Here is a 27,820-nt window from a genome sequence, read left to right as displayed (position 1 = left end):
GTGCTCCTTGTACGTTAATGACAAACCTGACACCCTCTTGGGCTGCGAGCAGGACTCTCCCAATCTGTGTGGCGACCATGTGCTCGCTCTGCCATTCGCAGATGATACTATTTTAATATCACAGACTCCGAAAGGACTACAAAATTTGCTTGATACCTTTCAGGTCTACTGTGATACTAAAGGTTTGGAGATTAATTTGTCTAAGACTAAGTATTTGACGATTAATCCCCATAAAGGGTTTAGGAAAACACTGACTGTTAATAATGAAATGATAGAATATGTGCAAAATTTTAATTATTTGGGTATTACTCTAGACACTAAAATGGATTGTAAAACTCAAATAGATAAAAGCAAAACGACCCTCACCCAGAGCCTAGTTAAAATAGCGAGACGTCACATGAGTAGTTATACTAGAGCTGTCTCCCCAGCATTAGAGTTATAGAAGTACAAAGCCCATTCAGCCTCACTTTATGGTGCTGAACTATGGGGCTATGCTGTTAAATGTGCCTTTACTACAATAGAGAATGTCTTCTTTAGGAAAATACTAGCAATTCTGAGGTGTACACCCTTACTTGCACTTATAATGCACTTGGATATCCATCGCACTGATGACCATGCGGCCTTAAGACCTTTGCTGTATTGGATCCGCGTATGGTCAACAGATGAACTAGTAGACTATCGAGAAGCCTTAAAAGAAATTGTTAAAATAAAAAATGGAATAAGGTGGGTATGGCTGAACCACATTGAGGATTGGTTCGCAAAGCTGGGGCTAAGTCATTATTGGGATGACCCTGAGAGTCTCACCTTGAGTTGTAAAAAGTTGCTAAAAGAAGTTATTGGGAATTTGTCCTAAATTCGAAATTGCACAATCCGGAACTGGGGACTTTAACTCTCAGATACCTTGGTATGAAGACAGTAAGCAGATTCGAGACCTTTATGGACGAGATTCTACCGACTTTAGCTAAAACATTGTATTTAAAATTTCGTTATGGCATACTACAAATTAAAACAAACACTGCGAAATGGGTGTGCAATGATGATAATGATGGAAATGATGATTTGGTTAAATGTGAATTGTGTAATACCGGAGCCAAAGAAGACGAGGCGCATGTATTATTCTTTTGCTCTGCTTACACACAGCTCAGGAAAAAGTGGATAAAACCTATTTGCTGCCTTCTGGGCTTTAGACGGTTCAGTGAGGCAGAAAGAATTTTAAGAACCGAAACAACCCAATCCATTGTTTTCATTGTAAGCAGATATCTCTTTTCTGTGGAGATAGTAAGAAGGAGAAGGGGTCTCAAGCTTTAAATGATAAAGGGCTAGATCTCTAGCTGATTTGATAAAACAGCTGGAGATGGGATGGGGATTCTTTAGCTTGTGCCAGTACTGCCAAAACTTTTAAATAGCCATTTTCCTTTTTCCTTTTTTTGGAAAAAGTAACAATACCACTGATATTAAACCTTGTCTAAACAGAATATCAATTGTAGTGCACTGGTTGCACATTTTATTCAAAGATGGTATATGATTTTTATAATGGACACTGTATTTATTGTTTTAAAATCGCAAATGCCCCTGATTGACTTTCAATTAACAACATTGAATTGTGGATAACATGGGTACGGAATGTGAATTAGATTAATGCGGTTTTATGTTTTTTTAAATTGTATGTACATCTTTTATGGTTTCTGTTTTAACCGAAATAAAGATATTTTGATGACTTAAATCTGGTCTTAACTTACCTTATGTGTGCTCCTTTCGAGCCACTACATAATTGTCCTCTTAGACCTTAAAGACTGCTTTTCTGGTTGCCATCACCCAAAGTGGTTACCTCTTTCCACATAGAACAGACTATCACTTTGCCCACCATCTTCTCACCCGCGCATCCTTCTAAGTAGGGGCAGAGGCTCCACCGTTAGGATCCAAAACGTGCGCTATCACTTTATCTGAATCGCATAAAACAATTCCGGGTGGATGATCAATTTTTTGTTGGCTATGTGGGCGCCAAGAAAGGTCAGGCTGTGCAAAAACAAACCATCTCTCGGTGGGTTGTTCTTTGCATTAAAATCTGTTATTCCTTGGTGAAAAGGAACCTCCAGTAGGGTTCCGCGCCCATTTCACCAGGGCGACGGCAGCCACTACTGCTTTGGGACATGGAGTTCCCCTCAGTGACAACTGCCAGGCAGCTACATGGGCATCTCTGCACACGTTCATGAAGCATTCCTGCCTGGATACTCCAGCCCGGAGAGACAGCTTTTTTGGCCATTCAGTTCACCAGGATTTTCTGGTGTGATCTTATTTCGCAGACCCACCTCCGGCGTTGGTATTGCTGGGGTATCTATTCTAAGGCAAGGAATCTATAACTAATAGTCTTTTTCAGATGAACAAGTTACTTACCTTCTGAATTGATATATCTGTAAGAGACATATATTAGTTCTAGATTCCTTATCGCCCAACCCATCCTCCCCGTTCTGCGAACTGACTTCTGGAGTAAGGGACTCCCTTTCAAGGCCCTAGCTTTGTGCACCAGTGGTCAGTGTCTTGCACGGCTCTGCCCTTCTGGCGTGGAATGTTGTGTAAAATAACTGACATCAGCGCGCAGGGGCGGCATCTAAGTAGATAACGCAACGTCACCCCGGCGATCACGACGCCGACGACGAAAGCGGAGTCAACCGACGCCACCTACTGATGCTCAGGGGTACTGCTTAGGAAAAAATTCTCCGGATCCAGTCTGACGCCTGGGGGTAATTCTAAGGTAAGAACTCCATAACTAATATATGTCTCATAGATATATTGTTACCAAAGGTAAATAACGTGTTCGTTTAAGTACTCCTTTCATGGTTTTGGACAAGGTACCACTTATCAGAACAGACCATGTCCAAGTAGCCCTAGTAGCTCCAGATGGGGCAGAGACAGTATGGTATTCCGAACTCCTAGACTTGGAGCATATGTCCTCTGATCAGTTTCCCCCCCCCCCCCCCAGGAGAACCTGCTTTTCCAGCAACAGGGCAGGTTTCTGCACCTTCATGCATGGATATTGAGTGGTGACAGCTGGGCACATGTTACCTGCTTTTAGAGGTGGTGATGTCATCTTAGCAGCCAGGCATCACTTTGCAGCACAATCTTGGTCGGAAGTGAATCCCAAAACGTTCTGATGCAAAAGATGCTGCGAGCTGAGAGCAGATAGTGGTGTTCTTCTTGCTGGGGGCCTCAGTTACACCCACACTCTGCTCTACCTCCCCGGGCTCATCTTGAGCTGCAGCAGGGGGGTACTAGGGCTCTCAGGGAGGTGTTCCAGGCGTTGGCAGGCATGGGTCACAGAATACACTGAAGATAGAGCAGGCAGTGCCTGGCTTCCATCCCCCTCCCTGCTCCCTGTTTGTTTTCCTGCTTGGATTTACCTGCTCACCATGGCGCGGTTTAGTCTGGGCCCTTGGATTATGCCTCAACAAGCCCCTCCGCTTGTGGGTCAGTGCTCGCAACCCCATTCAGGCTCGGAACTGCACCAGTGGTCCAAGAGCCGCCTCAACAAAAAAAAATTCTATAAGTCCTTTAACCTTCAAAACTGCCACCTAGGAGGAGTGCTGTGACTCTGTTTTATTATTGAGAAAAAGCAAGGGGCTGAGAGTTAAGTTGCAAAGCCCCCTCATCATCCCCTACCACCTCACAACAAGTATTACCATCAGCAGTCTGAGACCAGTAACAAAAGGAGCCTATAACCCACGAACAGGGAGGCACGTATGAGAAGCCACGTCGGTGAGGTTGCGCGGGGAGCCTAGGCAGTGAGGACTGCAATGGCCCACGAGGTGAGAGGTGCAGTCTGTGGGTCAGAGCTGGTAGGCACACTAGGTTGCTGTACTGCCCCGTTGTGCGAAGTGAACGGTTTTAGGCCAGTGCGGCTTAGGCTCAGTGTGGTGGGTGGCACCACTCTAACCGCTCCCCCAACATTCAGTCTGCGCCCAGCAACCCTCTGGGATTCCTGTCCTTCCAGCTGCTTTTATCGAATTGATCTCGCTTGCCTCACCCCCTAACATACACTGCCAGCTGTGCTTCTATGCCCGCCCTACACCCCTCCTCGCCTGCCAATTCGCAGCCAATCATCTTGTCTGAATAGATTTTGCATCTGCTAGCATCTACTTAAGGGACCTTCTGAGTCTAGAGGTTTAGTGGATTAGTATGTCATAGCGCAGCAAGACCCCATAGCGGGCTTGGGGTGAAAATGCTGAGAGAATCCACAGCCATAGCATAAGTCACACTGCCATGTCGGACCTTGCGGTAAAGATGTCAACAGGGATATCAATACTCCGCCTTTGCCTCAATTTGGAAAATTTCGGATATGGTTTTTGAGCATTGTAAGCACACTGCCATGGTGCGAAGAAAGGTAAAACAGTCTAATAGGGTAGCAGCACAGCAGCAAGGACTAGACAAGCAATTGCTAGAAAAACAAGAGACCAATCATGAGGGGAGGGGTTGCAACGTTTCACTACCTGTGCACACACAACCAGTTGGCAATGTCCAAAAAATTACTCTGTACAAATACTTCACAAGCCAAAGCTTCACATCTCATGTCTGTGCACGCCACCCAGGCGAATCTGCCCTTTCAACCACTCCCAGTTTATCTACCTATCCAGAAGCCACAAATTGAACATGCATAACACATGACAAAATCACACGATGCACAAATTTATGCGCAAAAATGAGCGCCCTCCGAAAGGACATGGTAGGGCCCTACTACCCTGCTGGGGGCACATCTATACCATCTAAGAATCATGTCAGCACGACGCAAGGGGCGTATTATGACCTACAAATGAACGCACTATGCAGCAAGGAAGTGGGTACTCCTGTGCCAAAATGTATGACAGGGGCACAAATCCATTTCGTTCCACTTGTCAGTCGAGCTTCACGGAAAAGGACTGTGATAATCTGGCACAAGGTGTACCAACGCCATAAACAGTGCAGTTTCACCACAATCTATTAGTATATGAGCCACTGACACCAATGGAGGAACCCCCTTACACTTAGTCCAGAAGCATTTGAAAAGCTCATGGAAGGACCAGTCCGAATGGCTCTGCTTGAGGGAGACATCAAAACAGTAAGGGATGAAAGTGCGTCTGAACCTCTTGGAGCTACAAAGAGGCAGAGTATTTTCAGCTACTCCCCGGCCACCTCCAGAGAATCAGCCTTTACATCCTTAAACTCTACCGTACCCTACACAGACAACACCCTAACATGGCAGTCACTTAAACTGGGAGTGCAAGTAGATCTTATACAAGCTCTCGCTCAAACAATGATCACACTAGACATGAAAAAATGACAGTCTGGAACGCCTACACATCCAGACATACAGGGACAGACTCTGACATTCACCCGGAGGGAGTGATCTCCCTGGGAGAAACTATAGAGATCATGGGCAAGAAGGTGACATGCACTTGCAAAGCAATCGTGAACAAACTCTGCATCCTTCCAGAACTTCTCACCACACTAGTGAGCCAATTGAAACATCCAGGGCTACCCCGAAGCAGTAGAATAAATGCAGAACATGGCTCCCTGGATACAGAGACTAACTCTACCGAGGGCCTAATGTAATCATGCAAATCCCTCCTTCCACAATTAATCCAAATATAAAACAGCAACACAGTAGAGGCAACGGTGTGTAATCATAAAGCAAGGATAACAAGGAAACAGAAAAGGACGAGATAAAAGACTCAGTCACACAAAATGGGTCCTTTATCTCCGCCGTATCAGCCCCCCAGGAATCTACCTCCATGAACATGTCTCCTGCAGACCTATCCCGCGTGATGGTCACAAGCGGAACCTCTAACAGTGAAAGACCCCTAACTCGAAGGGACAAGAAAAGGCTTAGCAAAACTGCAAAAAATATGTATATATACTAGGAACTGAATATGTAAAAAAACACATATTAAGAAAGAAAATAGCTTCATCAAGGCCCCCCAGGACAGTGTACATTCAGAGGAAAACAAACAAGATAGGGCACGAAAAAAAATAGAGACTTATCCGATGTTTCATATAAAGGGGTCCTCAAAAGAAATTAACACACTGGGTGGCCCAACAATGTCAGAAGCATGCCCCGCCCCATCAGCAGACTCTGGTGTTGGCATCAATATTGATGGAGTAGTCTCACAATTAATGAAGGTTTACAACCCACAAAGATCGGTGCTCGCAAGCTCAGGGATCGAATGAAAGCAGAAGAAGGGAGGCCTGGCCAGCCGGCAGGCATCACGGGCAACAAATGAGGTTTACCTCGCCTAGGGTTGAGGGGACAAAATCTTCCAAAGTCACACACCCTGCAAATCCAAATCTGCTGATGTACACTCCTCTGTTCACCGCAAACGTAGCCTGTTATTTTCTAAACAGATCAAACCTATTATGCCTTATAAAAAATATTGCATTGTTGCTCTATCTCGGCTCTGATCATCTTGTGGCCCTTCACATTGAGATGCTATCTGATAGTGATAGCAGTGCAAAAGAACCAACGATTACCATGTGGCAAGACATCAAGGATGTGAACAACATATTAAAGGAGCACAAGTCTTTTGAAGACAAGGGAATGCTCCTCAGTAAACTCACTTGCGAAAAATATCCGCACCCATTATCCCGCAACCAAGGGGGTAGAACACTGGCATCCAGCGAGCCAAGGAGCATATTAAAAGATACAACATAAGTCACATCACCCAAATAGGAGGATAACATAAAAGTGCATCCGTCAAACATAAGGAGTGGTAATACACACAGGACACCCAGGTTAAATGACACAGCATGGGCCAATATCGACAGATGGAGGTGGCTACCAGCCGCCTTGAACCCAGCACCTAAAGGTAAATTGGACACCTAACATTAGGCAAGAGGTTTCATCAAAGTCTAAACAATTCGTCAGATTTATAAGTTGGAACGTCGCTGGGCTAGCCTCAGTCCTACAAAATCAAGAGGCTGGTACAAGTAAGGGCGGTGGGGCGGGTTGGTTCGCATTGTCAGTGGTAATGGGGTGGAGTCGATAGACCGCAGTATAGGGAAAATTAGATAAATAAAACCACATACCTTATGTTTCACGCATCGCCGATGCGTCGAGCGCAAGGTAAGTGGTTTTATTTATTTATTTTATTTTCCCTATCCGATCATCTGTCGACCCACCCACCGCTCTTACCGTATTGGTCTCATGTGAGACACCTATGAGTTTTTAACCAGAGGCGGTCTTCTCTGTTTACAGATAACTTGGAAAACAACCCCATCTAAAATCCCTGGTAATTATGCAGTTCTTAATACTAAGCAAGGGAAAAACATCTTTGGAAGAGTGTCTGGCGGCCTCTCAATCTTTGTAAAGCTCAACTTACAACTCAAAATAAAGATCAAAACTGGTTACAGTAACATGCAGACAATTGAGCTCTTCGGCCTTATCTGAAGCGGCCTGTGTACCTCCATAATCATTCGAAATACATACATCAATCCATGTAACACAGGTGGGAAGAAAGCTGTCGACGACTTCTGCGAGTATGTTAAAACGCTACTCTAGCACTACTCCAATCATGAAGTCATCCTGATAGAGCCCCAACGGAAAACGCTTGGGCCCGTCCTTGGGCACAAGAAGGAGGCCTTCTTCAATTAATTTAATCTCAACACATGCGACCTACGGAGTGAACTAGACTAGAGAATGCCGCTTACATTCAGAAATATCTCCACCTCGGACTACCTCTTTATGAGTGCACAATTATCTGGTAGTTCAACAAACATTTCAGTACAACGTCGTTTTTAAACTGATCATCACCCTTTGGCCATTGAAATTAATTTAAACTGTACCACACATCTGGCAGTTCAAGCAGCTGGCTTTACTGTATGTGCAAGAGAAAACCCATTGTTTAAAAGGATAAAATGGGGTTTAAACAATGAATCACAATATAAGAAATGGAAGGAACAACAAAATCCATAGTCACTTGATTCCCAATCCACTAGAGGTGAACTATGGGGCAGTAGAGTGGGCGACTTATACCTGACTCTAGACAACTATAAATCATGTATACAGTGTTATCTGAAAGAGACACGTTAGTGATAGATTCCTTACCTTAGAATATCCCCAGGCGTCAGACTGGCTCCGGAAAGTTTTGCGTAGCAGTACCCTTGCGCGTCGGCAGGCGTCGTCTGCGGCTCCGCGTCCGTCGTCGGCGTCGTGGGCGCCGTGATGACGTCGTCGGAGTACTTAGACGCCGCCTCCGCGTGCTGACGTCAGTTCTTCTTTTTTCCGCGCCAGCCAGCGCAGATCTGGAAAGAGCAGTTCCCTAGTCACTTTTTGACTAACCATTTTGATCTTTTTGATCCATTCGAAGTCTTACGACTCCGACGGTGCCGTTAGGGATGCCCGGATTCAAGCATTGCGACGAGTGCGACCGTACCATGTCGGCCACGGATCCCCACCGCTTGTGCCTGATGTGTTTGGGCGTCGACCATGACAACGAGGCCTGCTCTGACTGTCGGGCCCTCTCGAGGAAGGCCAGGCGGGAGCGGTCCCGCAGGCGACTCGAGATCCGCAGTCGGCCCCGCGCCGTGTGAGGTCCGGGTCCCACGGGAAGTCGAGGGACAGGTCGCGGGGACGGAGCCGTCACAGCTCCGGGAGTCGGCACCACTCCTCCGGGTCCAAGTCGTCAGGTAAGAAGCATAAGAAGTCGAAGAGACATCATCGCTCTTCTGGCTCCCCCCGACGCTCGCACGACACGGCTGGGGGTTCGGGTGACACCGCTCACGCGGCTCCTCGTGAGTCGCGGGCGCCGCGTTCGGCCCCATACCCCCCGGTCCCTGGGCTGAACGCGACGCCGGAGATCGAGCGCTTCCTCATGGCCATGAGGTCCCTTTCTCCTCCGACGGGTTCTGCGGCGCCTTCGGGCCCTGTGTACCCGTCTGGGGGCCCTAGTGGGTCGGGGTCGGGGGTGCTTCGGCCTCGACGCCGCCGGGGCCTTCGGGCCCGGCGTCGCAGGGCTCCACGATCCCGACGCCGCCGCTGCCCTCGGGCTCGGCGCCGCAGGGTACAACGGCCCCGGCGTCGTCGGTGCCTTCGGGCCCGGCACCGCAGGGCACCGCTGGGCCCTCGTCGGGCGATGAATCGTCACCGGTGGACCTTACGACCCCCCCGGCGTCGGTCCGTGTGGTGTCCCCTTCGGCGTCGGCCTCGGCCGGCACCGTCCCCGATGCCTCCTCTCAGTCGGTTCCGACATCGGGACGACGCCTATCGGCGCCGGTCTCGACGCCGATCGGGGATTTTCATCTCTATGAACCGTCCTCATTCGCTTATGACCCTGAGTCTCAGGAGATGGGGGAAGAGGAGTATTGGGAGGGGTCTGAGGACCCTCTGACAAGGGAATGTCAGTCTAACATGGACTGGACAGGAGACCTTGGGGAGGCCAGTGGCCTGGACACCTCTCCGGACACTGGATTTGTCTCTCCTCCTACTGTGGCTTCGGAGGAGGGCGCGACATATGGTGTGGTATTGACGAGGGCTGCTAAGGCCTTGGGCCTTGAGCTCCCCGTTGCGGCCGTGAGGACTAACCTCCTCACTGAGGTCCTTAAGCCGCAGTTATGATCCATGGAGCCTCTGCTGCCGTTTAATGAGGCCTTGACGGACGTTCTCTTGGGCACTTGGTCCAGGCCCGCTACAGGTTAGCCTGTAGATAGGAACGTGGCCAGACGCCACCGCCCGGCCCCGGGTGACCCATGTTTCCTGTCCACCCACCCCACCCCCGAGAGTCTGGTTATCCAGGCCTCTAACTCCCAGACCGCCTTCCCGCCGGCTCCCCCCGATCGGGAATCCAAGAGATACGAGGCCTTTGGCAAGAAGGTGTTCTCGTCCCTTAGCTTGGGACTGCGGTCTTCCAACACCGCATGCCTCTTGGGCCGTTACACCCATTCTATATGGGATACGGTGGCGTAAGTGCTGCCAGAGTGCCCGTTGGAGGTACGGGCCAAGCTCGGCCAAGCCCTAGTGGAGGGCCGGGACGCAGCAAAGTATTCAATCAGGTGCGGACTGGATACTACTAACTCGCTAGGCAGAGCGATGGCTACGACGGTGGCGATACGACGCCACGCCTGGCTGAGATCCGCCAACTTCTCGGCAGACGTCCAGAATACACTCATGGACATGCCGTTCGATGGCCGTCGCCTCTTTGGCGACAAGGCAGATCACGCGCTTGAGCGCTTTAAGGACTCCAGGGCTACGGCCAAGTCCTTGGGCCTCTCGGCCCTGTGCCAGCAAGTGGGTGCCTTTCGCTCCTTTCGTGGCCAAGGAAGGGGCGTCCCCACACGTGCCGCCAGCCACTCGCCGCAAACTATCGTCCAGCGCGGCGGCGGCCGTGGAAACCGCCGTGGAGGCGGTCGGGGAAACAAGCAGAGCCAGTCCACACCTGCCCCCGCAGCATCCGCCTCTAAACCCTCCTAGTCCGTGCTTTTCGGCCCATGTGACGCCAGTGGGAGGCAGGGTTCGCCATCACCACTCTCACTGGCGCACAGTCACTTCGGACAGGTGGGTGCTGCAGATCGTCCGAAGGGGCTACTCCCTCCCCTTCGAGACGACTCCTCAAGCCATGCCACCGCAACACCACCGCGTATCGGGGGATCACTTGCGGCTCCTGCAGGAGGAGGTTTCGGCCCTCTTGGCCAAGGGGCCATCGAGCGCGTTCCTGGGCCAGAAGTAGGACGTGGTTGCTACTCCCACTACTTCCTGGTACCCAAGAAGGGCAAAGGGGGCCTACGCCCTATCTTGGATCTGAGGAACGTCAACGGCTTCCTCCGGAAGGAGAAGTTCAAAATGCTGACACTGGCTCAGGTCTTGGCTGCCCTAGACCCAGGAGACTGGATGGTAGCGTTGGACTTGCAGGACGCATATTTCCACATCCCCGTCCTGCCAGCCCACCGGCGTTACCTGCGGTTCACGGTAGGCCTCGAGCACTTTCAGTTTACCGTGCTCCCCTTCGGCCTTACCAGCGCCCCACGGGTGTTCACGAAAGTGATGGCGGTGGTCGCAGCTCATCTGCGCAGGTTGGGGGTCTCAGTCTTCCCCTACCTAGACGACTGGTTGTTGAAGGCGGGCTCGCCCCAGGCAGTCGTCAGCCACCTCCAGACTACGGCGGATCTCCTGCACCAGCTGGGATTTTCCATCAATGTGCCGAAGTCACACCTGTGCCCCTCTCAGAAGCTCCTTTTCATCGGAGCGGTTCTCGACTCGGCGCAGTTTCGGGACCCGCCCGAACAGCGGGTCCGGGATATACAGGCTCTGATTCCGGTCTTTCGGCCATTATCCCGGGTTTCGGTCAGGTTGACGCTGCGGCTTCTGGGGCTGATGGCCTCCTGCATCCTTCTGGTGCATCATGCACGGTGGCAGATGCGGGCTCTGCAGTGGGACCTGAAGTTTCAGTGGGCCCAGCACCCGGGCAACCTGTCCGACCATGTCCTGATCTCGGAGGGCACTGCGAGACAGCTGCAGTGGTGGCTCACGGACCGCGATTGGGTCAACGGCAGATCCCTCTCCCTTCCCCAACCGGAGCACGTAGTTGTGACGGACGCGTCCCTCCAGGGCTGGGGAGGCCACTTGGGAGAGGCGGAGATCAGAGGACTCTGGTCTCCGGCAGAGTCCCGGCTCCATATCAACCTGTTGGAGCTGCGGGCGATTCGTCTGGCACTGAAAGCATTCCTCCCGTCTGTCCGAGGGAGTGCAGTGCAGGTGTTCACCGACAACACCACCGCCATGTGTTACTGCAACAAACAAGGCGGAGTGGGGTCGTGGACCCTTTGCCAGGAGGCTCTGCGTCTCTGGCAATGGCTGGAACATCAGGGCGTGACTCTGGTGGTTCAACACCTGGCAGGTTCCCTGAACGCCAGGGCGATCGAACTCAGCCGTCGGTGCTCGATGGATCACGAATGGCGTCTGAACTCGGACGTGGCGCAAGGCCTCTTTCTGCGATGGGGAGAGCCTTGGTTAGATCTATTCGCCACCGAAGAGAACGCGCAATGTCATCAGTTCTGCGCGTTGGAATTTCCAAGGCGGCACTCGCTCGGCGACGCTTTTCGTCGCGAGTGGAGCTGCGGTCTGTTGTACGCCTTTCCACCTATACCTCTTCTGCCCAGAGTGCTGAAGAAGATCAAGCACGACCGGGCACAAGTCATCCTTGTGGCTCCGGACGGGGCTCGAAGGTACTGGTATCCCGAGCTACTCAGCATGTCAGTCGATCCCCCGATTCGTGTGCCTCTTCAGGAGGACCTTCTGTCGCAGCAGCAGGGGACGGTCCTCCACCCGAACCTTTCCAGTCTCCACCTCCATGCTTGGAGATTGAGCGGCGACAGTTGAGGCCATTTGACTTGCCTCCTGAAGTTTGCAACATCATTCTGGCAGCCAGGCGTCCCTCCACGAAAATGGTATACGCCTGCAGGTGGAACAGATTTGTGGCATGGTGCACAGCAAAGGCTGTGGATCCCCTCAATGCCCCTCTCTCTGAGGTTCTTCTCTTCCTTCTTTCTCTTGCCCAGCAGGGCTCTGCTCTGGGAACTATCAAGGGCTATCTTTCGGCTCTTTCAGCCTTTCTGAGGCTGCCTGACCAACCTTCTTTGTTCAAGTCCCCTATAGTAAACAGATTTCTGAAAGGCATCACTGATACCTTTCCTCCTGTTCCTTTCGTGATGCCTCAGTGGGACTTGAACCTGGTTCTAACATTTCTGATGTGCGCTCCCTTTGAGCCACTTCATAACTGTCCACTTCGCCTTCTTTCTTGGAAGACTGTTTTCCTGGTAGCCATCACCTCTGCCAGGAGAGTGAGTGAGCTCCAGGCCCTCTCTTGTAAGCCTCCTTTCCGTTCAGTCCATCCGGACAAGGTTGTTTTGAGGACTACGCCCTGCTTCTTGCCAAAGGTGGTCACGGCCTTCCACATTGGGCAGTCCATCACATTGCCCACCTTCTTTCCGCCTCCGCACCCCTCGAGAGAGAGGAGGAGAGGCTGCACCGTCTGGACCCAAAACGTGCGCTCTCGTTCTATCTGGATCGCACACGCCAGTTCCGGGTAGATGATCAACTCTTTGTTGGGTACGCGGGCGCTAAGAAAGGGAAAGCGGTGCACAAGAGGACCATCTCTCGATGGATTATCATGTGCATTCAGGCTTGTTACTCCTTGGCTAAGAAGGAACCACCTGTTGGGCTACGGGCTCATTCCACTCGAGCCACGGCCACTACAACTGCCTTGGGCCGAGGTGTGCCCTTGCAGGACATTTGCCAGGCAGCTACGTGGGCGTCGTTGCACACGTTTGCTAGGCACTACTGCCTGGACAGTCAAGTCCGGAGAGACGGCTACTTTGGCCGCTCCGTTCTCCAGGACTTTCTGGTGTAAATATTGGTTCGCAGACCCACCACCACGGTGATGGTATTGCTGGGGTATCTATTCTAAGGTAAGGAATCTATCACTAACGTGTCTCTTTCAGATGCACAAGTTACTACTTGTGTAACGATATATCTGTAAGAGACATTAGTTAGTGATAGATTCCTTACCGACCCACCCATCCTCCCCGTTCTGCGTACCGATATCTAGGGTTAAGGTCATCCCCTTTCAGGGCCCTAGTTTCTTGGCACCAGTGTCGGTTTTTGTCATGGCTCTGCGCTTCTGGCGCGGAAAAGCTGTGGCTAAGAACTGACGTCAGCACCCGGAGGCGGCGTCTAAGTACTCCGACGACGTCATCACGGCGCCCACGACGCCTACGACGGACGCGGAGCCGCAGACGACGCCTGCCGACGCGCAAGGGCACTGCTACGCAAAACTTTCCGGATCCAGTCTGACGCCTGGGGATATTTTAAGGTAAGGAATCTATCACTAACTAATGTCTCTTACAGATATATCGTTACACAAGTAGTAACTTGTGCCTTAATCCTCGTACCTCCTTAAAACATCAATACAAAGTCCTTATACATGATCGCATGCTCCCCCAAAGCAAAAGGGAGAGTTGGACGGTAGAAGTTAGACACAGGCGGCACAAAGGGAGTCCTCGCAAAAATGAATTAAATGAGGCTAGGGCAAATAACAAAAAATGACTTTGGACTCTCAAACAAAAACATCTAAAGAAGGAATGGAAGCTGTATTTCCTCTCTTAGCACACCATTATCTCAAAGAAATTCTGGGCATACATCAAGCGTCTTGGCCACAAAACAACCAGCACAATAAAGGCTGTCTCAGCAGAACAATGGACAAATCATGTTATATCATTGTATACAAGTCTTGACCAATCTCCCATCCCCTGGGTTGTCCAAGCAGTATAAGAAATGAACGTTCAAGTTGAAGAATCAATCCATTTAAAAGTGAAGGGAACAAAAACCATACTTCAAATATGCAAAGACAGTGCCACTGGACCTAATGGTCTTCCTGGGATAAGCTTCAGGAATGACACAGACTTTTGGGCTTCAAAAATGCATGATCTCTTCCAAGCCTGTATCTTGTTCTCCAGCATTCCTGCATCACGGAGGGGCTCCCTCCTGCATCCTATTCACAAAATGGGTAACAGCCTCAAAACCCTCCTGGATGTTGAGGTGAATGCCTTCGCAAAGGTCCTACTCCACGAGCTGGAGGACTGGGTTACGGAAAATAAGATAACTCCCTACTATTAAAAAGGATCCCAGCCCAAAGAATCCTCTAAGAACAATGTCATTGCTATGTCATCCCTGGCAGCTAAAGCTGAAAAAAAGTGTCATGTCCATTATAGGCATGCTTTGTAGAGTACAGCGTGGCATTTGACGGGATAAACTGCAACATCTTATGGGCAAAGCAAGCTGAGTGGGGATACCAAACAGCCTTCTTAACGCAATATTCGCCCTCTACACAGGCACCTGGGTCCAAATTAACCTGACCCAAACTGATTCAAATAAAGGCTTTAAAACAGGGTTGCGTCATAGCGCCTATGTTGCTTAATCTTTATACTGCCAATCTAGGGCCAGCATTATGTAAAGGGAAGTTGTTCTCCCCAAAAATTGCATCACTAAAACGTCTAATCCTGCAGTAAGCAGATGATCTTGTTATTCTCGATCACACCCATATTGGGATTCAGAGGGCCCTAAGTATACTTTCCTCTTACATTATCAAGAACTTCCTAATAGCGAATGCTGTGAAAACCAAGGTTCTGATCTTTGGGCAGTGTAAAAAGAAATATCAAAAGAGGTGGAACCGTGGGCCATTCAACATAACAACAAGCAAATATAACTACCTTGGTGTTTGGCTGTCCGACACAAGTGAACCATTCTTACAGTCTGGGGCAATAACGTTAAAAGGCAGCTAAAGCAACATTTGCATTGGCAAAACTCCATCGAACCCTACACAGTCCTACTGCAGACGGAATCTATACAGCTAACTGGGACAAATTGCTCCCGGCCATATATTACGTGCATCTTGCATTTCCTGGGATGTTATCAACCATCCTTAAGCATTGCCAATCTGCAGACTATAGAAACAATTTTGGTCTGCCAAAGCATACATGGCTCACTTTACTGCTATTGGAGTTCGGCCTGGTGCGCCAAGAAATTGAGTGCAAAACAGATATTGTAAACTATTACTATTAGGTGACCTCTTCATTAGAGGGCTCAATGAAAAGCATACTTCTGGCCATTTTCAAAGCAGAGTCACGTCCCTGGTCAAGTTACCTGCAGAAGGCTTTTAGCTCCCTGAACTATGAACTCTTCATTCACATGGCGGTAAACTACCAGCAGTTGAAATGCATCTTAAAGTCTCATGGAAGGCATTTGTCCAAAACCCTAGACCTGCCGGACGCTTCACGCACCATAGTGGCTCCGGGCTTGTTTCAATCACATGAGGCTCCAGCTCTTCAGCCTTACCTGAATGCTCCCTTGGACAGGACTCCCTTAAAAAATGTACTCTATATGAGACTGTTGGCCCTACCATTATAGGAATTTCAAGTGCATTGAAAGTCCAAAAGTGGGAGGCAGCAATGCTGTCGTCTGTGCCCGCATGCAATTGAGTCCCGTTCCATCTATTATGACGCTGCGCTACTTGACAACCGATAGACTCATCCTGCTGAAGCCACTATTCTTAAAGTATGCTTATACAAGTGACATCCCAATGTAAAATTGCAACCGAAAACGGCCTAAAACAAGGCTGTGTACTTGCCACGCTACTATTCAACCTTTACACCGCTGATTTACCAAAGGAACTGGCAGACACAGCCCTGGCTGCCCCAAAACTGGGCGGGCTGTGCCTACAGACAATGCAATATGCCGACGACATCATCATCATGGACCATACGAAAATAGGATTGCAAAGATCGCTCACTGCTCTCAACAAATATAATACAAAGAACCATCTTGTGATGAACGAATTCAAAACCAAAATTTTGATTTTTGGGAGCTACAAAAAGAAAAATCTTACCTGGAGAGCAGGGGGATCACAAATAGCGACCTGTACCAGCTACAATTACCTAGGAGTTTGGTTCAACGCTAGGGCAAACCAAGCAGCACACCTTAGATACTTAAGGCCTAAGGGTATGGGGATCATTCACAGCCTGAGGCGTTTGAATCGTCACTTGCACAGCCCTTCAGCCGAACCAATCCTAAGGGTGTTACGGGCCAAACTACTACCTGCAGTGACCTACGGCCACTTGGCTTTTCCCGGGAAAATGGACGTATTTCTGGAAAACCTACAAATCAATGCTTACAAGAAAATCTTCTCCGTTCCGCAGCACGCGAGGAGGTCGAGGTTGAGACTCGAGCTGGGCCTGACACGAGCAAACCTCTACTGCCTGGGAGACCTAATCAAATACTACATACACACCTTACGAGCACCAGGACAATCCCTGAAAGAGCAACTACAAGCTGCGTTTAAGGACGAACACTCCCTTTGGCATAAACAGCTGCACCTCGCTATCTCCACATTAAAGATCGAACCAACCTCTCTCACTAATCCAACTATCCCTCTGTCAACGTGGAAAAAAACAAAAACAAAAGCAAAACATTTTAGTTTCATTTCAGACTGACGTTGCCGGGCTATCTAAAAACTAACTTTTTGCCGCCTTGAATGAATCATATATCAAGGGGAAACCTCAACTATACTTTAACTACTCCCTCAACCCCCAGACTCGCAACAAAATATTACACATGAGGCTGCTAGCCATACCAATCTTTGACTTTAACCCACAGTGGGCTTGGTGGAATGAGCAGCCCATTTGCAGGTTTTGCAATTACATACATGAGTCCTGGCTCCACCTGCTTTGCTGCTGCCCATTCTTTGCTACGGATCGACGCCGCCTACTGATCCCTGTCTTTCGGGAACAATCACTGAGACACTGTAGGGAAGCATCGACTTTGTGTTTTAGCAACAATTCAGCCCAGGCCCTAGCAAGAGCTGGGAAGTTCGTTAATATTATTTTAACCGCACTGCAGAAACATTTAGCATTAAGAATCGGATCATGATTTTATACATTTTAAAATTTTATTTTAACATGCATTGCTATGTTTGTACATTAAGGTTTTTATTAACTGTATAATAAAGATTAAAAGAGACATCCCAATGTAACTGGCAAGAAGAGCAAAATATTACTCCATAGTAGGGGAATGGCAAAGGGCATGCAACACTTGAAGTCTGCTAGCGACTACAAGATGTACCACTAGTACTTTCTGGTTGAAATTATCCCGGTCAGGGCACCCTTCATTCTGGATTCCTCTCAAAATACTGTTTTCCCACTTATTACCTGAACTTTGGGATAGCACCCAACAAGGCATTTCCTACGATCGGGTGAGAAAATGATACGCTGTTACAACGCTTGCACTTTAGATCTAATCTTACACCTTATCATTTTTCAATGTCACACTAGCCGATATGAAACTGAAGGCGGAATTTAACATGTAGCCATAGCATCTGCACTTTAAAACTGTCTTTTCACTGTAACATCCCAGACATGTATTAAAGTGACACTGAAAGGATGGCTGTAGAAAATACATTGTTTAAGCACCTGCACTTTTGGCGTGCCGCACCTTTGTTGGTTGACCCTTTGGAAAAGACCCTAGCTAAGCACTTGCACTCTCAGCACCCTGCACCTTGGTTGTTGTACCTTTACACCTTAGGCATGTTGCACATCTCAGGTTTAACCTGGCAAATCACTCGACGAGGCAGTCAAACTTAACATGCTGTTTTATAACTGGCACCTTAGCGCTAATTTTGTACAATATGTCTTTTCTGCACTATCTGAATGTGAATATACAATTGTAACCATGTTTCAGTATTTATTACTTATTTTGCTAGATATTGTAAGTCCTCTTTTATTATTGTAAAGATTTTAGTTAATCATACAATAAAGCATTTACAACCCTCTACAAAAGCTGTATACATCTGTCGTTGGGACAGATTTGTGGCTTAATGCAGCTTTTGCCAGATTGACGCCCTCCAGTTATGTGATGTTCTGTTGTTTGTTCTGTCTTTTGCCAGTAAGGCTTTGCTTTGGGTACTGTTGAGGGTTATCTTAACCTTTCGGCCTTCTTACGGTTGCCAGATCAGCTCTTGGTGTTTAAGTCACCAGTGGTGATGCGACTTTTGAAAGAGCTACAACATATTTTTACCTCTTCTATTTTTTGTGTATCCGCAGTGGGACTTTAATCTGGTCCTGATTTATCTGATGTGCACTCTGTTCGAGCGGCTTCACAGATAGTCAAACCAAGCCTAGGAACCTGCTCACTATTTACCAATTTGCTTTTGGGGCTCTTTGTCTGGGGGCGCCCACAGTCTTTAAAGCAACTGACGTCCGTGCGCTTGAGTGGTACCTATACAGACCCTGTACGACGTATCCGAAGCGTACCGGCATCTGTACAGATCCGCATGACGCTACCTTCCGGCGCACAGAAGTATTGCTGAAAAGTTTCCGGATACAGTCAGACTCCTGGGGAATATTCAAAGGTGAGGAATCTGCGGCTAGATAAAACCCTGACCTGGTTTAGATCTTGGCAGATGGGTTATCCCGTCACAACGGTGATGGATATCCCCTCCGCCAAAATAAAAAATCCCTTTATATCTTATGGGATTTATATTTCAGCAGACAGGATATTCATCACTTTTGTGACTGAATAACCCGTCTGCCAAGATCCAAATCAGACCCAAAGTCTCTACTAGAAACAGTGTTACCAAAGGTAAGTAGCATGTTCTTCCAATGCAAAGCAACACTAATTATTTTACTAGTGATAATGTGCTTGATGTCTTCTGAATGTGTTTTTATAGCAGTCTCGCAATGTGTGCCGTTGAGATAATAACTTGAACTTACCATAGAATTTGCCACATAAATTGCTTTCACAAACCTATTATGCCATGTAAATAGCCTTTTGAGCAAGAAACTTCAGCCAACCGTGCTCTGCATTGCAACATATTCGTAGGTACACTAGCAATAGCAAAGGGATTAAAGAATGCTTTAATTGCAGGTTTATGAGAAACGAACGGAAAACAAAGTACTATTTTGAGGGAACTCAATAGAATTAAGAAGATAAGAATTTACACAGTGACAATATTCCTTCGGAAATGCTTATACCTTTTCAGTGACCTGTAAAAACGCCGCATGCCTATCGTCTTCATTTGAATCATCTTTGGGTTTTACGTATTGACGGCCCATGAATGCTGATGTCTCTGCTAATTTTTTAAATGTAAAACAGGAGCATAAGTGATCAGGCTTTTTTGTTGTTACAAAATTCAAGCCATTCTGATGAAACACGTTCTTCTTTCCTCTTTGTAGACGAGTCAGACTACCAGACAGAGTATGAAGAGGAAGAAAACGCGGATTCGCCCAGAGAGGATTATGTTAATTTTCTCAGTAATCCAAGTGAAGATCTGCTGGTCACTGACAGTGTGAGTAATACTCGATGCATTTATCATCACATGCATTTTATCTCTCTTGATTATAAAAAGAAATTCGGATAAAAAAACGGAAGCTATTTTGTTTAGACAGGTGAGGGAAAAGTGTAATTTTGAATGTAGGAATACACTAGATATCTCTGAACGCGGTGAGCCTTGATCATTAATACCCGACCAGTTCAGCCATGACTTAGTGGGAGTCTGCCCCACCGCCTTCCCATGTATGAGCATTGGAGGATTTTTGTTTTGATCCTAGCCTTTAGGGTAGAGGTCCAGTGGCTGTGGTGCATTATTATTATTATTATTATTATGTTTCTTATATAGCGCCAGAATCGACCCCCGAAGGGGTATCTCCGCGCTTGCCTTGGGAACCCATCCTGGCTTTTTTGTGAACCCATGATTAGGTCAGGCACCGAAGCGAGAATTATCGAGTCCATGGACATTTGAGCTCAAGACCCTGCCGCGTCGGGAATTGAACCCTGGTCCCGGGTCTGACCTCTGCTTCAGGGTCTGCCTGCTCTAACCAGTGAGCCACACTTCTCCACATTAAGTTGATACTGTAAACATTTGAACCATCTCTCCAGGCCTTAAGGTGCAGTTTCAAGATGCAGTTGGACCTAGCTCTAAATCCCAGTTCCTAATGGGAAGTGGTGGAATGAGGGTTGTTTTTGCCTTCACCAATTGAATATCACAACCCTTGAGTATCTTCATAGGGTGATAACTCCAACACCCCAGCAATAGTACGTCCTCTGGTAGTACCAATTTCCCCCTGAACTTGGTCGAGCAACCTATGTGCACTCACTATTGGATCCCTGATGAAACCCTTAAATGAACACGGACACTTAATTTTGTGGCTCCCATTTCCAGTAGCCTGCAATTCCTAGTTCAATTTTGGTTACTGTTTTTTTTAAATGTTTAAAACGCTCATGGATTTAAAGTAATGTTTGCAGATTTTCACCCACATAGGTTTAAGCCCAGTTAGTAGTATCTCAATGAACAGAGGGCCACAAAAACAAAGGACAGACAATTCAGAGAGGGCCTGATACATTTGCATTATTCTTACACCTTTGTCCATTGAAAAACGCCGCAGCAGTACATGAAAAAGGCTAAGCAAATAGCTGAAGACTGTCAATCTTCATCTCATAGAATAGCATTGTCCATGAGCCCCTATTGTATGTGTAGTATGGTGCTTTAAAGGGAGATGAAACTGCTGTGGGTGGTAAAACCTTCATGTGGCTGCCCTATCTTCTTGTTTCTGTTGAATATATCTTCCTGCTGATTCCTCACCTTATGACTACTCCAGGCCCAGACTAGATCTCAAAACGTTTTCCCCAGCAATGGCTGTCCAGATAATGAGGTGATGCAGCCACGACCCCACCTCTTACTGATGTGACTTCAGAGTAAACAAAGTACTGACTGGCAAATTGAAGTAAATTCCTGTTTTTAGCTCTGCATCATCAATGCAGGTCTGGAGCTGTTGCCAGTACTTCACCGATGAGATTCTAAGTTTTTCGACACCGACTACATCAACTGTCTACCCTACAAATTTCGTGGTCTTCTACTTCTTTTGCAGGTACTACAAGATGATGTCTTTGCGAACACACTAGACATCTGTATCTGGTATCTCTGCTCTGAGCAGGACGGCTTGGTTTGCAACCCCAGTTCATTAATGCATCGAAAGGCTATCAGGAAACAAGAAGTCAAGCTGTTTATTTTGCAAAACCCCATAAGCATTCCCCTTACATAATTGCCCCATAAAGGAATGACCCCTCAAAAGATATTCCCACAAAAAATCCAAAAAGCGCCATAGAAAGTGGGACCAATTCCATAAGGAAGCATTCTTGCTCCCTAGACCATTTGGAGCCACAAGCTATTCCCTGGTGCCAAACGCTTCCCCGTATTCAAAGACGATTCAGAAAATGAAAAAGATGGAGGCAAGCTTTCTGACTCAGTTGGACGAAACCTAGCAGAGTTGATGCATTCCTGCTGGCTGTCGTAGACCTCTTAAGGATGGCTCTGTCATCTCTGAGTCACTCCTGAATGTAAGCCAGGTTTTGCAATTCCAGAAGCTTTGACCTGACACCTCTGACTCCATGCCTCCACATTGGATTGTGTCACTTTGACAAAGCCAGTATCCTCCACAGTTCAAAAACCCATATGTTCTGTTCCACCTATGACACAAGTAATACTGTCACCACCAACGCTACCTGCACGGAAAACAATACCGCATTCGAAACCCTCAAAGTCAATTGGCAAGTACCTACTATCAAAAGAAAAGCCTTAGCCTGTTAAGATGATGAGCCCTTTCCACAGTACCACCCTGGGGCCCCAGGTTATGGTGGAACTCTTTGGGTCTGGTAGATGATCGGGAGTCAGACATCCTTCTTCCCTCTTGCAGTACGGGTGTTGGCTTTTTCTTGGACTTGTAGAATGCAAGTGGTCTGAGTGCATTCCCGGAAGGGAACGTCCCTTATCCCCGATTCTCTTTCAGAGGAAGTGCCTTTGTTCACAACAGTGGCATGAAAACCAGCAAAGCACTTGAGTTAATATTACTCACCATTGAAGCCACGTTTCAACTTTTTGAGAGAAATATTATACTCTTCCTCTACAGTCTCAGAGCCCCTGGTACTTTTTGAAACGGCATTGTTAGAACCTTCCTGGCTGTCTGGGCAAACGCTCTTCTCAGCCCAACAGTCCACAGACAAATTGCTAGACAATAAAGGTCTCCTCTATGTGATCATTTTTGTCTTCACTCCCCTCTCCAGCTACTAGCTACCTCTGCAGAATTGAGCCCAAGGTGCCTTTATGACAGGGCATTCAGAACGGGAGTCCAGGAATGTGTACTATATGTGGTGCAAAGTCTGCTTCCAGCAGCTTTATCCTTTGCACTGCAAATGCCAAATGGTTTTTGGGGCGGTATGTCAACGTCCTGTGGGTAGTTTTGCCATCTTTTCAAGAGAAAAATGGCAGCCATATTTCACTTTTTTCATGTTCCAAGAGAATATATGATGTTACCACGAATACAAGTTCCACGCATGGCAATACCACGCAAATTTTAGTTCGCAAGTGGCTTTACCATGCTGGAATTTGCAACGATGGATTACACCACGCATTTTAACTTCCATTAAACACAAATAATAAAGATTATTTTCTTACCTGACACCTTCCTGTAGTTCACCAGCAGCCCGTACTTCCATCCACCATCGAAACAAGCGTCAAAACACGTCTGCCAAAATTAAAAAAGGACTGCTATTTTGACGTAACGGCACGTCTTTGGGGGAGGCACTTTCCTTTTACCTCGTTGGTACTGAAGTGCGTTTTTTTTTTATTTAATTAACCCGCTCCTTTGTTTATTTCTGGGGGGGAGACCCCCCCCAGGCCCCCCCAGCCCCTCCCCCAGCCGACCCCCCAATCCCCCTAGCCAGAACGTATATGCGTGGCAAAGACTGTCGTTGAAGGCATACGCGTGGAAAAGACGTTTGCGAGGTAAGTGCCTCGTAGTAAACGTCACGCGTAGAAAAGCCTTCGTTGAAAATGATGTTTCCCGTTCCAAGATACTGCAAAGGCCCGGGACATGATACCTAAATAGAACTTTATAGAAAATCATCTGTATTCAGTATTAGCATTGCCTCTCTCTCTCTGTCAGAGATCATTAAAGCTGCTCTGATACACAATATAAAGTTCTTTCTTCTCAAATGTACTGTTTAATGTGTGTACTGATTAGACAAATAAATATAGGCTTTAAGTATTTTACCTGGAATTTTTTAATGATTTTTTTTACCGGTTTTGACATTAAAATACCAGTGACACAGATAAAAAACAATTTAGTTGGGAACCCTACCTGCTGGAGCTGGAAAACTGACGAAATCAGCGCATGAAGATTTAGTCAACAGTAGTTTGAATGTTCCAAACTGATCCTGATGTCTGGTCTGGATTCTGTAGATACTCTGGCCCGACATAAGCACAGTCATCAAGCTGTATTGCTACGCGTTGACATGTTCCATCACATTCTTGGGTGATGTTTAAATTACACTTCTGGATACGCCCATAGATGGGGCGAACCTTTTATGAGATAAAGGCCGTTCCACTCTGGAATCCTTCTGGAACAGCTGTCCAATGGCATACAAACTGGGCTTAGTGTATTCTGATTTAATTATCCCTCAATGGGGGCGATTAGTTGGTGTACCTGCACTTCCAGACACCAATATTCAACTGCCAATCCACCAGGCAGTACCTGGGATTTTGTGTGGGTACTCAGCACTACCAGTTTGTGGTTTTGCAGTTTGGACTGACAACTCCTCAGCGAGTATTCAAGATAATGGCCATAGAATGGCTTCACTTGAGAGGTCAGGTGTTAATCTTTTTCTGTACTTGGACAACTGGCTGCTGAAGGGAGGGTCTCATTTTAGTTGCATAACATTTTTGGTGCACCATCACTCTTCTTGAGCACGGGGATTCAGGGTCAACACCCTTAGGACCCATTGTGTACGCAGTTTTACATTCCTAGGTGCCTGCTAGTTACCACCATTAAGCAGTTATTTCTTTCTCCTCAAAGGATTGCAGATATTCAGTATTGACTCCAAGGTTTCTGGTTCACACACCAGTCCTAGTTCAGCAAGTTCTAGACGTGCGGGCTTCATGCATCCTGTTAATGCTGCACCTCAGGGAGTGCATGAGAGCCCTCATTGGTTGCCTAAGGAAGCAGTGACTCCACCATTAGGGCAGCCTCTCGACTCGGGTGCAGATCTTTGACTCTGCTATCCCAGATCTGCACTTTTTGACGTGACACTCCAGTCTGTTGATGGGACATCCCCTCAGTCCTCCGCAGTTGCAGGCAACTACGAAGGCTGTGGTCCATGTCTGAGCAGTTCCTACCCATGCTTGCTTTGGAGCTGCGGGTTGTCTTCCACCCATGTCCGAGAGGGTAAATCAAGTTCATTCTGACAGTGGACACTGTGTTGAGAGGCAATTAGGCTGTGGCTGTGGACCCAGTGGCAGAGCATCTTCTGGCTAGCAGCACCTCTTGCGAGCACTCTAAATGTGCAAACGATTGATCAGAGTCGGCTTTGCTTGAAAGACCATAAGTGTAAACTTCTTAGAAGGGTGATAATAAAAGTAATCCTTTCTAGATGTGGGTGTCCGTGTGATATCTTTGCCATGCCTCAGAACAAAAAGTGTCTTTGATGTTGTGCTATTCAATTCACTCTGAATGGATCCATAGCTCGCACAATGGTTGCAATCAAAGATGTTTGGAGATCAAGCAGAGTTGACTCTGATCGCCCTGACGGAATGAGGAGGATTTGGTTCACTGATCTGTTGTAACTCAGTACTCTGCTATGTCCTTCTGTTCTGAACAGGATGGACATGCTTTTTCAGGAAGATGGTCAGGTCCTTCATCAAATCCTTAAATGCAAATGCTGGTGATTCATGTGTGGAGATTGAGTGGTGCCAAAAAGTCATTCTGCTTGCCATTTGAGAATGCAAACATCATTTTGTCGGTCAATGGAACAGATTTGTCTTTTGGTGTGAATCAAAACGTCTGTACCCATTTCAGCTCTGCCTTTCCAGCAGGGCCTGACCAAGGCTATTGTGTAAGGTTATTTGACTGCCCCTGTCCCCTTTAATGTGTCACCCAGACCAGACTTCTCTGATTAAATCGCCACAAGTGGCAGGTTTTAGGAAAGACTTACTAAGTTGGTTTCTTCACTCTCCATTAATTGTTCCTCTGTGAGATTTGAAGATTTGAATTTTGTGTTGTTTTTCATAATGGCATGCCTGTTCAAGGCAATGCACAGGTTTACTTTATGACTTCTCATTCTGAAGACTGTCTTGGTGTAAAGACTTCAGCTCATAGGGATCCAAGAACCTTGGGCACTCTCTATTTGACCAGCGTTCACGGTAATGTATCTGGATAAGTTGGTTCGTCGTCTTCTTACCTGCCCATCTTTTCTACCAAAAGTGGTATCTAGTTTGTATATAGGTCATCTTTCTTTCCCTTCCTCATTCCACCAAGGTGAAGGAGAGGCTATATAGACTACACTGCTGGGGTCAGACTGTACACAACAAGACATAATGGATGATCAGCTCTTTGTGGGCTTTGCTAGAGCCAAGGAAGACAAAGTAGTGACCAAATGCAACAGCTCACATCGAATTATTCTTTGGGTTATCCTTTTCATTAAAATCTGCTATGATTTAGCCCAGACGACCCTAAGGATGCATTTGTCCCCCGCCCCCTCCACTCTATGGCCATGCCTTCTTACCCAATGCTCACTAGAGGCATCTTGGTTGTTGACATCTGTCGAGTGACCTTGTATTCATCCTTATATACTTTTGATAACCATGACTGCCTCACACTCAAAACAGGTAGTGGCACGTTCTTTGCCAGGGCTGTGTTGCAGGACATCTTGGTTAAACAGCACTGCTTCATCCCGGCTCCCAAGAATTATTGCTGTGGGACTTATTCAAAAAGTGAAGAATCTGCCAGAAGAAGTGTCCATCAGCATAAAACGTTACTTACCTTCACTATTGATATTGCTAGTGGTTACATTATCATCATTCACTTTCCTCACTACCCTCCCTCTTCAATGATGAGTTAGTGCCAATGTAAGGCAAAAATGTTGTGTGTTGTGTTTGTCGGTTTCATTGATGCGCTATTGCTTCCAGTCCGATTGAGTACAGAAAAAGTGCCAGAAACTGACAGTAGAGCAAAAGCTATTGCTTTATATTCTTCATTGTCATCACATCCAGCATGGGCAGTCGCCGCTAAGGCTGCATGGTTCTACCTGGCAACAGTGGAGAGCTATTTTTGAGGAAGATGCTTCCAGATCCAGTCTATTGCCAGGAGGAAACTCATAAAATAGAGTTTTTAGGAAGACAACGTATCCATCACAAACATTGTTACAGAAGATACGCAGCTTTTTTCTTTTTCTTTTTTTAAATAAATCAATACCTGTAACTAGACATTGACTTTGCTGTATTTGCAAACTCATCCTACTACCACTTCCTGGAGGAAATGTTGCTTTCGAGATGCAAATGTACAAAGGTAGTAACTTGGTAATCAGTTTGAGGTTTAGTGGTACATTGTATGCAGGTGCTAAATTACAGTATCAACCATCGATACTGCCCAGTGACTGCTGTGGGATTAATAGAAACGTATTTTACTGTGAGTGCCAATATCGGAGGTCAAGAAATAACATCAGACATAGGCACTACCACACAACAGTCTGTCATGTGCTATATTGTTGTTATTTCACAGACAGCATAAACGTTTGCTTTTAATGTTCCCAGGAGCCTTCACTACAGACCTTATAGCTCAGATAGAAATGTCATCATTAGTAGAAGAATTTTACAAGCCTGATCACACTGTAGAAATGTTCTTAAACAATATCTGGCATAATGTAAGGTGTTTATTTGGGACATGGTATTAGCACTGGACTGTTGTAAAATAGCAAAGTACTTAGATTTTAATTAGTAGCTTTTGAAGGCAACTCAAAGCGAAATACTTGCAGAAGATTTGTGGAAAACTTATAAATGTCAAGTTGAACTTACTATGTCACTAACAAAGCAGAAATCTCACAATTTAAACTGAAAATAATCTTTAATTACATAGCAGTAAAACCAAAAATCTTAGCAAATTATTTGAGTCTAAGATTTTTTTTAAAAAGTGCTCGTTAAATTCATCCTCTAAAAAAACAGTAAAATCTTAAACAATTAGTAAAATATTAAACAATGAAGAAAAATATATTGCATTTCCGAGTATTTATCATGAAACAATAAAGTTACCTTAAAAATAGTTTCCTTTTTTTATTTCCAGGAAGCAAGTCAAGCTCTTAGAACAACTTCTCAAATATTTGTGTGATTAAAACTTGCAAACCCACTAAATCAAACATATCACTACAGGACATTTGCCTCTATATAATTATTTGTCAGTATACAGTACTATCTTTTTTACGGTAGTAGAT

At 46.8% G+C, this 27,820-nt stretch overlaps 1 protein-coding gene across 1 annotated transcript in view; it reads left to right on the top strand.

The window, feature by feature from the left end:
• PNPLA7 (patatin like domain 7, lysophospholipase) overlaps positions 1-27,820 on the top strand; it is a 1,710,105-nt gene that overhangs the window by 1,675,492 nt on the left and 6,793 nt on the right. Inside the window, exon 35 of the mRNA XM_086921192.1 lies at positions 19,741-19,853. Coding sequence (XP_086777318.1) covers positions 19,741-19,853 — 113 coding nt within the window. The remainder of the gene's footprint in view (positions 1-19,740; positions 19,854-27,820) is intronic.

The sequence above is a fragment of the Lissotriton vulgaris genome, chromosome 5 (assembly GCF_964263255.1).
Source record: "Lissotriton vulgaris chromosome 5, aLisVul1.2, whole genome shotgun sequence".
NCBI classification, from domain to species: domain Eukaryota; kingdom Metazoa; phylum Chordata; class Amphibia; order Caudata; family Salamandridae; genus Lissotriton; species Lissotriton vulgaris.
This window is presented reverse-complemented; position numbering and strand designations above follow the sequence as displayed.